At 48.8% G+C, this 12329-nt stretch overlaps 1 protein-coding gene and 1 long non-coding RNA gene across 5 annotated transcripts in view; one reads left to right on the forward strand and one right to left on the reverse strand.

Moving 5' to 3' along the window:
• Positions 1-12329, reverse strand: part of SLC35F3 (solute carrier family 35 member F3) — a 230134-nt gene that overhangs the window by 80817 nt on the left and 136988 nt on the right. Inside the window, exon 1 of one of the 3 annotated variants that reach the window (XM_074373139.1) lies at positions 1272-1928. The exons of the other annotated variants lie outside the window; for them this stretch is intronic. Within the exon in view, the coding sequence (XP_074229240.1) occupies positions 1272-1347 (76 nt within the window). The 5' untranslated portion in view covers positions 1348-1928. Of the gene's footprint in view, positions 1-1271; positions 1929-12329 lie in introns of those variants that run through there. 3 annotated transcript variants of the gene reach the window in all.
• On the forward strand, positions 417-6633 carry LOC105066699 (uncharacterized). Of its 2 annotated transcripts, none has more exons than XR_012509905.1 (3): positions 417-1221; positions 3762-3833; positions 5542-6633. It is a non-coding gene; the product is annotated as an uncharacterized LOC105066699 (long non-coding RNA). The 2 variants fall into 2 exon arrangements; XR_835077.3 differs by lacking the exon at positions 417-1221 and adding an exon at positions 2039-2517.

A 12329-nucleotide genomic window follows, 5' to 3' on the forward strand; every position in this document is an offset into this window, starting at 1 on the left:
CTTGGAAATGTGACCTCCCTGGGAGAGGTAACACATGCACTAAATTCAGGTGGAGGTGACTAATACCAAGTCTTTCCCAAGATTGGGACAGGGAAGGGGAGGAGACAGACACAAGAAGGAAAAGAAATGACTTCCTAAACGCAGAAGATGATGAGAAATAGGTAAGTAGCTGTAGGTTAGTGCAAAGCAATGTTCTGCAAAGCCTGGTTTTTGGATCAGACAGCCTAGGAGTCCCTTCCTGCTTCGCCACCTCCTAGCTGTAGGTCTTAGACCAGTGCTTCCACCTTTCCCGGCCCCACAGTCCTCATCTGTGGGTGGGGGGGGGGGGTCATGGTACAAGGGTGGCTACTGGTTGACCTCTCCTGGTCTTCCTCTCCTGGTTCTCAGTCTCATTGTGACAAACAATTGCTCGAGAGGGAATACAGGGTCCTCAGAAGCCATCATATGGAGGCTCCGAGCCCCTTGGACTCCTGCTTGCACTGGGCTGGTCAATTCAGGAGAAGTGAGGGCCTGGAACTGAGGGGTCGGCTTTCCTCTCCCCGCTGACTGTCCCTTCCCAGCCCCCACTCGGCCAACGTGGCCAGCTCTCCGGAACCTCCCTCACGGCACCTTTGCCTCCTGGGAGGAGGAGTTGGGAACTGAGCCTCCCTCCCTCTGCCCCCCTCCCCCACCATGGGAAAGCCAGGTCCTCTAGTCCAGCAGGAGGCCGGCTGGGTCTGAGTGAGGCACAGCTCTCCAGGGCCGCTGGGGGGCTCCTCCGTCCCCCAGTGTCTGCCTCCAGTCTCCGGAGGAGGAGGAGGTGGAAGAACACGTTTCCAGGCTGCTGGTGGCTTGGCGCTCACCTGCTCGCCCTGCACGTTCCCACGGAGCAGGGCATCACTTGGCTGCCGGTCTGGGGAAAGCTCAGAGCCCGGGGAGGTGGGGATCTCAGCCTGCGGCGGCCAGCTAACCCTCTCCCGCCTCCAGGAGCCGGGCGACACCTCCGCTCTTCCGCCTGCGGGCGGGGGCGGGGGCGGGGGCGGGGGGATGCTCCAAAGCCAGGGGACTGAGGACAGGCCTGGGAGGCGCCGAGGCGCTGCCGCTCCGCCAGCTGCGCGGGGTCCTCCCGGGAAGGAGGCAGCCGGGTGGGCAGCCCGCAGCCCCCGCAGCCGCTCCGGGCCGACGCCACCCCCGCAGGAGGCAGGAGCGCGGCACCGCAGGCGACGCAGCCCAGGGGCACAGGTAAGGTGATGCGGGGCCCCCCGCCAGGCCCCTCCGCCCCGGGCCGTTACCTTCCACTTTGGTGAGGGTCAGGACCGGACTGTTGCAGGCGCTGAGCGGGGCCACCCGGGCCGAGTGCTTCTTCATGATGAGCCGTCCGCCTGCAGGAGCGCCGCCGCCGATCGCCTACATCGTGGGGCCGGCTGGAGCGCGCCTCTCGGGCCCGGGGGGCCTCCTCCGGGGAGGAGCGCGAGCGGCTGGCCGCCCCGGCCTTGCCTCCCGGGCTCGCGGCCGGGCTCCGGTCGCCGCGCCGCTCACTGCGGCGGCCGCCCCGCCGAGCGCATGGTCCCCGGCCGCGCAGCCACTCCGCACCCGCGCGCACGGCCTCCCGCTCCGAGGTTGCTGCCAACTCCAACGTCACGTCCAAGTGCGCTCCCCGCTCCCACCCCGCGGGCTCACCTGCTCCGCCCCCGCCCTGGGACGCCCAGCCCCGCAGCCCGGCTTCCCCGCTCAGGGCCCGGTCCCCGGTGCCGCCCCGGGTCGGGGCAGCGGGCGGATCCGCACCTCCCCGGCAGCCCCAGCCCTTGAATGAGACCAGCCAGGAAGAGAGGGAGGCCTGAGAACTTGGATGGCCTCAGCGTCGCACAAGTTTAAACGGGGAGTTGTTTGGATTGAGCGTTGCTTCCTCCCTGCGCAAAATCCCAAATTGCTGGTTTACAGGAAGTCAGAAAAAAGCAAAGCTTCCAACGGCTTGCCTTAACTTCTTGGAAAGAGCCTAGGGGTACAATATTCTGTCTGACCCCGGTGGATGGCTCTTTTTTGAGAAGATGCCAAGTCCAGAGAAGCAGAGCAGCCAGGAGAAGGCAAAGGCTTGAGAATCCTGCCCCTGCCCCAGTGCCTGGGCCAAGAGGCCAGGCTTCCCGGGGGCCGAGACAGCTTCATCTCTGCCCAGCTCCCGGGTTCTTGCTGCAGCACCTGATCTGGCATCTGCCTCTGCAGGCACTGGTCTCACTGCTCCCACTCGGACCCACCTGTAAGCTACTGGCCAATGATGCTTGTGATGAAGCAATGACATACCTATTGCTTCACTGGCTGGGTGATTCCTGAGTGACTTCCCGGTCCCCAGGGCATTTATCCCGGGACAGCGCATGATCAAAGGTGCCCTGCCCTCGTCCCTGCAGGTAGGATGCACAGGACTTGTGTGACCCCAGAACTCCACGCGCTTTATGGGCGTCTCATTCACGCATGCCTGAGCATCACTTACCGGTTTTGGTCTCAGTCTCCACTGGGAATTGGAAGGTTCAGTGGTGGTGCAAGGTGGGTTTTGTTGTTATTGTTAAGTCCTCACCCAGAGTTTCAGAACCTTCCACTATGCCTGGTTTCCTGTCTCAGAGTTGACATTCTGCTCTGTGATGTCATTCTCATCCCTCATAAGGGTAACTCAGTGGTGGGGATAGAGGCAGAGAGTGACCTTAGAGCTATAGGATTTCCCTAGCCTGGCATCTACCAGCTGTCTCTGGTGACATCCACCTGCACACCCCCAGGTCTCTGGTATAAGTGGTTCCTACAAGTTGCTCTTGCAGGGTTCATGTTAAGACTTGTACTCTTGAACAGTGGTGATGAATAGAATGTATGGCTCCTGGGTTTTTCCAGGGCGTCCCAGGGTCTCTTCCTCATCTCTGGAGCCAAAGAAAGGTTTTTAGGGGCTCCTCAGAGCCCTCTAGTGGTAGCTTCCACACTATATGCCTCTCATAGGGAGCTTGTTCCAAGATTCCGAGATGACACCACAGGAAGTCACTAAGCCATTCCCTTCTTCGTAAAAATTAAGCACAAATAGTTTTTTTAAGTTAAAAAATAATCTCATCTATAATAGTCCCATGTGTTGTTGCATCAAGTTCATTGATCAACACTTATTATAAACACAATACTAAGCACCATATCCTAACAGTGCCCATGTTTTGAGCACTATGTATCGAGTACTATGTTAATTAAGTTTTACATAAATCACTTCATTCTCTGCTCACATAAAGCTCTGTAAGATCATCATTATCTCGTTTTACACATGGGGAAATGGAGGCTAAGAGAGGTTAAATAAAATGTCCCAGGTCAGAGTAACTGACTTAAGCAGGGATTTAAATCTATGTATGAACAAGTCAAAAGCCTCCCCTACCAATTGCTATGCTATTCTCTTACATTATAAGTGGAAAATATGAAAATTCCACAGAAGTATTCCAATTCAGGTGGGAGACCCAAGTTAAGTCGTCTGTAATTCATTTCCTTGCATGCGACTGTGGTTTTGAAAGATTCCATCATGCTCCTGGAGGACCTGACTGTGCTTGTCTGGGTCTCCCCGGGTCTTCCCGCTGGCCTGTCCACACTCATTCCTCTGCCAGGTCACAATGAAAGTGTCTAATAAGTAGTCATCTGAGTAGTTTTTGGATATCTACTTTCTATGTATCACAATGTACATAAGTACAAATCAAGGAGATTTTTTTTTGTTACAGACCCCATTAATTTCACTCATTAATTAATTGTTACCTTGCTTTTTTTGTCCCCTGCAGGATACCCCAGGACCTTCTGATACCTGAGAACTCATCGCTTCCCCATCACTGTCAATTTCTGCTTATCCAAGAGTAGGTACCAATGAGCATCTCAACTTCCTCCCCTTAATTTTAAGTACTGAGTAGTTTCCTTTTTTTTCTCTATTCAACTCTATCAGCCTTGTGTGTTCCCTCACCTGGTGTTTCAACCAAAAAAAAATCTTACCCTCCCTCCACTCCCCCTAAAAAATCCTACCCTCCCTCCACCCCCCAAAAAACACAAACTTCCTACACTCCTTTTTAAATCAGGAGTCCCTGATGCTTTTCATATGAGCACTGACACTTCCAGCTCACATCCTTTTGGGGAGTAGGTGTGGTGGGGATGCATATTTAAAAACTCACATAAATAAAATTATTATAGAAAGTTAACTGTGAACTGGTGTATGAGCACACACTAGTATGCTGAGAACTCCAACAATTTAAAACTCTAATTTATACAATGGACTACTACTCAGCCATAAAAATGAACAAAATAATGCCATTTGCAGCAACATGGATGGACCGAGAGATTGTCATTCTAAGTGAAGTAAGGCAGAAAGAGAAAGAAAAATACCATATGAGATCACTCATATATGGAATCTTAAAAAAAAGAAAGGAAAAGAAAAAAGAAGACATGAATGATTTCACCTACGAAACAGAAACAGACTCACAGACATAGTAAACAATCTTACGGTTGCCAGGAGAGAGGGTGTGGGAAGGGATAAATTTGGGAGTTTGAGATTTGCAAATGTTAACCACTATATATAAAAATAGATAAAAAAACAAGTTTCTTCTATATAGCACAGGGAACTATATTCAATATCTTGTAATAACCTTTAATGAAAAAGATTATGAAAACAAATACATGTATATACTTGCATGACTGGGACGTTGTGCTGTACAGTAGAAACTGACACGTTGTAACTGACTGTAATTCAATAAAAAAAATTAAAAAACAAAACAGAAAAAACCTCTTACGCTGGAGTTAGGCTATCCCGATCTAACTCAGATACCTAGAAAATCACCAAATTCCCCACTTAACACTCACATCTCCACTGACCTCAAAAAAGGTGCTAATAGTTCCTTCAACAAAGGAAGAGACACGATTCCCTTGAATACCAATGGAAACAACACTGTATAAATAAGAGCCAGGCAAAAGGATGGGTCCCTTGACCTGTGACCTCTGTTCCTCTTGGGGGGGTATTAGTGTGAGCTAGGAATTGAGGGATGTCATTAAAGTTAGCATTACAGAGATTTATCTGAAAGGTGATCTGGGGTGACAGTTTTCAGGCTGTATTCATTACTAGATCTTCCTCGTCATCCTCTAAAAATGTATGGTATAATGGTTTGCTGGCCCAAGCCAAGCGTTTCCTCAGCTCTACACGCCATGGCATCTGCGGCGACACAAGCCTGTTCTTTGTCACCAACCCCACCGTCCTGTTCTCTTTGCATCAATGTGGTTGAGGAGGCGCGATATTCAATGGCCGTTTGTGGCCACCCGGTACCGCAGGCTCGTAGAGAACAGATGGCTTTTGGGTCCTTCCCTTAACAGCCCTAACACTGAAAGAAGTTCCCCGGAGAGATACGAGGGTAGCCAGCCTTTGATGTAGAACTTACCCACCATGAACCTGGGTTTTGCATTCCTTGTCCTGCCAGTTTAGAGTTTCTAGAATTGTGGGCTCCACCCTCCTCCCAGACTGTGCCTTTTGCCCCCGCCAGTAACAGGAGTGACCACTGTACTGGCTGTTTCTCTTCTGCCCAGGCTCTCTGCCCTCACTGGCTTCATCTCAGACAGAGGAAGTGCTCTGGGGACCAGGACACGGGACTCAAGGTGAGGAGAGGGATCCGATGCCATTTAGTTCAGAAATAGCTGCCTGCCCTGTTCCGGATGATTCATCGACCACAGCTGGCTTCCTGTCTCATCCCTTTGCTCTTCCTGCTCTGGGGGGTGGGAACCAGGATGCTGAGCAACATAGGAGCCCTGTCAATGCCACGGGCAGACCCTCTTGGCTGGTGTTTGTTTCCAGGGGTGAATCGAGGGGACTTGCCTTCAGACTTGGCGTGAAACAAGGGCAGACTATGGGTTTGGGGAGGAGCCACTACCCTCTTTAAAAGCTCCTAAGTGCAGGGCAGGCTGGGACCTGCAGGCAAGGGTCACATTCACCGAGGACCCAGGAGACTCCCACTTGGGCAGACAGTGGTTCAAAAGTTCTTATCTCTGAAGGAGACTCACGGACACAGACAACAAACTGTGGTTACCAGGGGAGGGGTGGGGAAGGGACAGATTAGGAGTTTGGGACTAATAGATACACTGGTCCCAAGATGTGAGTCTATATATATGTAAAAGAGAGAAACTACAAGTACCTACTGTAAAGCACAGGGAACTGTATTCAATTTTCTGCAATGATGGGGGGCGGAGCTTGAAAGATGACAGAATAGAGACCCACAAACACACCAAGAATTACATCTACAAACCCGTCGTATCACACAGAACACCTACTGAACTCTGGCAGAGTTTCTCGTTTTGAAATACAGGAGGATTCCTCACAAAATCCAGTAAACAACAAGTTCATACAGTACAGTGCGGGGAACTGTATTCAGTATCTTGTAGTAACTTACGGTTGAAAAGAATATGAAAACGAATATATGTAAGTTCCCATGTGACTGAAGTGTTGTGCTGTACACCAGAAACTGACACAACATTGTAAACTGACTATCCTTCAATAAAATATATATTAAAAAATTTTTCCTGGAATGAGCTGTAACGGGAAAGAATCTGAAAGAATATATATACGTATGTATATGTAAAACGAATCGCTTTGCTGTACACCTGAAACTAATATTGTAAATCGACTACACTTCAGTAAGAAACAAGAATTAAAAAAATAAGTTCTGGTCTCTGGGCCCAGGGCCTGCTGCCTCAGAGAGCCCTTTGCACTTGGCAGTGACCCCGCTGCCTTGCCCTGCAGGGATCTGTGGACTCGGTTCAGCCCTGGGCGGGGCTGTGAACACCAGGAGGCAGGGCCCTCGCCCAGGAACAGGGCCTCAGTAAGCACCATCAAAGGAAGGAGTGAAAAATCACTGGGGCAGAAGGAAGCTAGAACTTGCCGGTGGTTTAGGTGGACAGGAAGCTGTCTCCAGGGCAGTGGACCCAGCGGGATGGCAGAGGCAGGTCCTGTCGGGATGGGCTTCCTGAACCAGCCCCGGAAATGGCCCCTTCAGGAAACAGGAGTCCTGCCCATTCGTCAGAGGAGCTCCAGGCAGCACACACCCTGGGGCACTCATCCCTCACCCTGCTGGCCTGGCTCTCCTGCCTGATTCCTCACCTAGGCCGGTGGGTGCAGGAAACAGCTCAGCCCTCCTGAAGCCTGGCCGAGCTCTGTCCCTCCAGACACCCTAACACCACCAAAGCCTCCAAGGATCCTGGGGTCTGCGTTTTCCTTGCAGGGGTGGGGTAGCGGGTCACTGAGCGTCACACACAGGTGCCTGGAAGCCACCTGGCCCACCTCCTGCCTCCCAGCATCTTCTCAGGCCCCTCACCCACAGGGCGCCCTCCCTGCTCCTCCCTGCACCCCCATCCAGGCCCCTGTCCTCCTCGCCAAGCGGGGCCTCCCGGAAGTGCCTTCTGCTGACCTGACCCCGGAATTCCCACGACAAGCATCCCCTCTCCTCGCTAGCCTTGCTTCTCTGAAGTCCTGGTCTGGCTCTTTCTTTCCTGAGGAGGAGCTGTCTCCTCTGTCTACTGTGCCCTCTGCTCCCACCCCAACAACAGACCCTTTGCTCACAGCCGTGGGGTTTGCCCTTGGACGAGCTGCTCTCTCCAGAAGCCCTCAAGCCCTGCCCCGGCCTCAGGCTGGCTTCAGGGAAAGGCGGGGCCCTGGTGGAGGCCAGCACGGCCCCGTTCTCAGTGTGGGAGGAGGGACCAGAGCATCCGGCTCTCTGGGACTCACTCTTACCAGCCATCTCCCTGAAAACCCTTGATGAAGCGCTAATTCTGTTCCCCGGGGGTGTGCTTCCTGCTGGTGACAATGAAGGTGAAGTCTCACCAGTGACACTCCGTGCATGACACGCTGAGGCCATCACCTCTGAGCCCAGTGGACCAAGCCCAGTGGAACATTTTGTGAAAACAGTGACCGTCAGAGACTACCAAATGACCCTGTTGGCCAAGAAGGATCGAGGGCTCCAAAAAAATATTTGTGTCCTCCCCAAATCAGAACTGAGAACTGCCACTTTTCCCTCTCGCTCTGCACGAGACACCTGTTGACCTACGCCAGGCTCACGGAGGCATGGCTGCAGGAGTCACCACAAGGGCGGGTGCAGGACAAAGGGGGAGAGATGTTCCACCATTTCAGCAGATGTGAGGGACGCACCTCAGTTTCTGCAAAAGCAAACAAACCAAAATCTCGCTTAAGGCAAAGTCTGTTCTTGGCTTTGGGGCTGAAGGAGAAGGACCCCTAAATTCTGGACAAAACAGGAAGAGGCCAGAGGTCTAGAGGTACATCCTGCTCCTGACTGAGGTGGTTAGTGCTGCCCTGCCCCCTAAATGACTGGCCCTTGCAGAGCGGGGACCAGCCCCTAGAATTCCCCAAGGCCCCAGCGGGGTTTTGAGGGTTAAATGCATGCATGGTTTGTTCCTAGACTGATCTCACTGATATTAGCGTATTTTTGTTGTGGATTCCAAAACTACCTTCCAACAACTGACTCCTTGTCACTTTGACAAAGGTGAACTTCTCAGGGCTTCAGGGACAGCTTTGAGGCCACGTGTTAGTGACCAGCCCAGAGCACTTGGTTTGCCATCCACACAATTATAATTTTATAGCTCAATGGGAACCTTTTGACGTGATCTAGTCAAAATTTGTTATTGGATTTTTGTCAATCCCCATTTGGGTTTTAAGATGATTATCTTTGAAAGTTTCACGTACTGCTGATGGGAACAAAAATGTACCCTTTCTGAAAGCTGGCAGTAAAAATATAGAGATTCCTACAAAACAAAAACATCATGGTCCATTATTTACTATTTCCATGTTTAGGAATTTTTCCCAAGAAATAATCTGATGTGACTATAGACCTATTATAAAGATCTTCACGCAAGTTTTCTTCTTAAAAAGTAAAAAAAAATTGGAAACAATCTAAATGGTCAAGAACAAGGAAATGGGAAATAAAGCATGCTGATAAAACATTATTCAGTAACACAGAAAGTTCTAGGAAAAAACAAAACACACATTTTATCCAACATAATCTTTACGTACACAACATATTCCCTTCATTTGTACAACATACCATTCATATATATAATATACGTATATATTACATATTCAGAAAAAAACTAGGCTACCTCTTTTTTTTCCTAACTGCCAGAAATTAAAAAAAAAATAGTGATTCATTCACTTTCTCCTTGAGACTTCTTTAAAGGAGAAAGTTGTCTACTTTTAGAAGTTTGGTTCAGTAGAGGATATGGTTGAGCCCAATTTTGATACTTAAGAATAGTTTAAAGGGTCTAAAAATGTGATTCTTGTAAACAGATACAATGCTAATAAAAACAGGGGAAGTCTTCACGTACAGGAGTGCATAAAATAATGGTGTGGCTGTTTTGGCTTTTAAAAATATTTAGACAATTTCTATTCTTTTTATAGAAAAGTCTTTTGGGTCCGTGCTTCTAAAGCCATTGTTCCTCTGTCTCTGGAGAAGTGTCTATGCTAACTTCAAAAGTAAATATACAGTTCCGTTTTCCGTATTTTAAATATTTTGCTTTCTCACATCCTTTTTATACCCTTGCTGTGTAAATCTGCAGGACACGCTAGTAATGAACACAGAGAAGGGAGGATGAGAAAGGTGCTTTAATAACAGCGTTGACTTCTCTTTTTTTAATTGAAGTCTAGTCGATTTACAATGTCATGTCAGTTTCGGTGTACAGCGTGGTGATTCAGTTCTGTGTGTGTATATATATATATATATATATATATATATATATATATATATATATATATATATATATATATTCCGTTTCATATTCTTTTCCATTATAGGCTATTACAAGGCATTGAATATAGTTCCCTGTGCTGTACAGTAGGACCTTGTTGTTTATCTATTTTATATACAGTAGTGTGTGTATGAACAAGGATGGGAACGCATCTCTCAAGGCTCTTGAGTCGGCGAGAAGCACTGGTCCCCCTTCTACCTGGACAGAGCTCCCCTGGACTCAGCAGCAGCCAGTCGCCTGGCCTTCTGACTGCTTCTGTCTTTGCTCCAATCTCAGTGAAATCGTCCCCACCTCTCTCTCTCTCTCTCTCTCTCTCTCTCGTCTGTTCGTTCCTGCTTAGATGTAGCTTCAGTTTTGCCCTTGTATGTACATGAGTGAAGAGGCTGTTGTCTCAGCACCTGTCTTAGGAGGCGGACAGCCACCTCCTCGCATCCCGGCATCCTGGATGGGCTTTTTGCTGTCCCAGCACCTCACCTCCGGCCTGATGGTGGGAAACCAGCAGAGAAGACCGCAGCGTGTGGATTTCACCTCTCTGCACAGCGACCACAGTGCTCAGCTTCAGGGAACAGGGTGGGAGTTATTACCAGGCCTAGTTTTTGTTAGTGGATTCATGAATACCCACCACCTATTATTTATCAGTATAAATACTTCTTTTTGTTGTTGTTGTGTTTTTTTTTTTGTTTTTTTTGTTTTTTTTGGTAGGGGGTATTTTGGTTTATTCATTGACTTATTCTTAGAAGGAGGTACTGGGGATTGAACCCAGGACCTCATGCATGCTAAGCGTGTGCTCTACCGCTTGAGCTATACCCTCCCCCCTATAATATAAACACTTCTTAGCATGGATATATTTGGTCTGATGCATTCTCTCTACTTCCTGAGAGAGCAAATGAACAAAGTGGGACGCAATCTCCGGCATCCGGCCCCATTCTCTCAAGCTATCTTTCCTTCCTTGATACCACCTAAGACACGCCCCTTTCCACCTACACCTTAGCCATCCTTCAAGCCCACCCTTCTTGGAAAACTACCAAAATCGAAACAAAAAAACAGAGCATCAAAAAAATAATCACGCACACAAACATTCAAATCTTGAGATCCGTGCTCAGGACAGGGAGGACCAACTCTGGTTGCAGCACTGCGTGGGGCCCAGCTTATGGGAAACATGCAGGAGAGAAGCTCATCGATTTTTGTTTTAACCTTGACCACTTATTTAACGTGAGCTGGCATCAAATGCTCCATTGCTTGCAGAGTTCTAATTTGGGACTTAGTAGCAATCTAAAACACCTAAGACTGTCGCTTGGAAATCTGTCCCCAGCAGTGACGGTCTCATAATTTAAGACACACTTCCCCTGTGGCCTCTGATGCATTATTTGAGTCATTCACGAGATGGGAAAAATAAACCACAGAGGGTTCAACTCAACCGTCCTTGGAGCTAATCGAAGATAATATGGCAACTTAAGGTGTTAGCATAAACTGGAATAAAAATGTCACTGTCATTGCAAAATATTTATCTCCAGCCCTGCCCAAGAAATGATGTTGGTAAACGTAATTTGTATTCACCCAGATGTATCTGTAGGAAACTTCTCCGTGACTTTGAACAGTAGTGATGAAATCACGCTGGGATTCGGAGCACCTGAGCCTGATCCATCTCACTGCTGGGCCTCGTCTGCATTTTGGTGACAGTTCACTCCTGCTTGGACTTTGGGTCTGGCTTAGAGATGACACGCTGTGGCCATGCCAAGGAGGGCCCGGACAGTGTCTGAGAGCACAGACCCTCCGAGGTGGAAAGGGTTTTGGAATGTCACCTAGCACAGCACCCTTAGTTTGGGCCAGGAAGGAATAAAACTTTAGAGAAATGCAGAGAAACAAAAGACGATGGCTATTCTGGGAACACTAAATAGAAGTGACCTAAATATACCTCCAGGAGAGCGCGACGGCCGAAACGAGGAGGTCCGCCTCACAGCTGCCGCCGCTGAGAAACCGGCAGTATTTTAGATCGATGGAACCTGCCTGCATGTCAGATACTCTTCTAGATGTAAGATAAAGTGGCCACGCTTTCTTGGACTTCAGTTGTAAACTTTTGGACAAGACTCAGAAAAAATACAATGCCTTTAAATGGACACATTTTTAGGGAAAGAAGTTGTGCCCCTAGGGGAAAAAAAGAATCTCCATCTTAAGAGAAAAAAGACAAAAGACAATGTGTTTCCTAGCTCCACTTGGACATCTTCTAGGAGGTGGGGGTGTCACGAGGGGAGATGTAAGATGAATTTGGGCACCTGGCAAGGTGTTCTGTCAGAAAGGTAGACTTAGGAAACACAGCAAACTATCTGCTTCTCACCATCAATAAAGTGAAAAGATAAGAGAAAGGGGGAAAATAGTTCCAGACCACGTATCTGATTAGAGACTTGTATCCAAAATATATAAAGAACTCTGGTGATTCAATAATGAAAGGACAACCTGATTAAAAATATGACTGGACAAATATGACTTAAAAATAAAATAAAAGGTGATTTTTTTTAAAGTCCAAAGACCTAACAGACACCTGACCAAGGAAGATTATACAGACGGCAAAT

The sequence above is a fragment of the Camelus bactrianus genome, chromosome 11 (assembly GCF_048773025.1).
Source record: "Camelus bactrianus isolate YW-2024 breed Bactrian camel chromosome 11, ASM4877302v1, whole genome shotgun sequence".
Lineage (NCBI taxonomy): Eukaryota > Metazoa > Chordata > Mammalia > Artiodactyla > Camelidae > Camelus > Camelus bactrianus.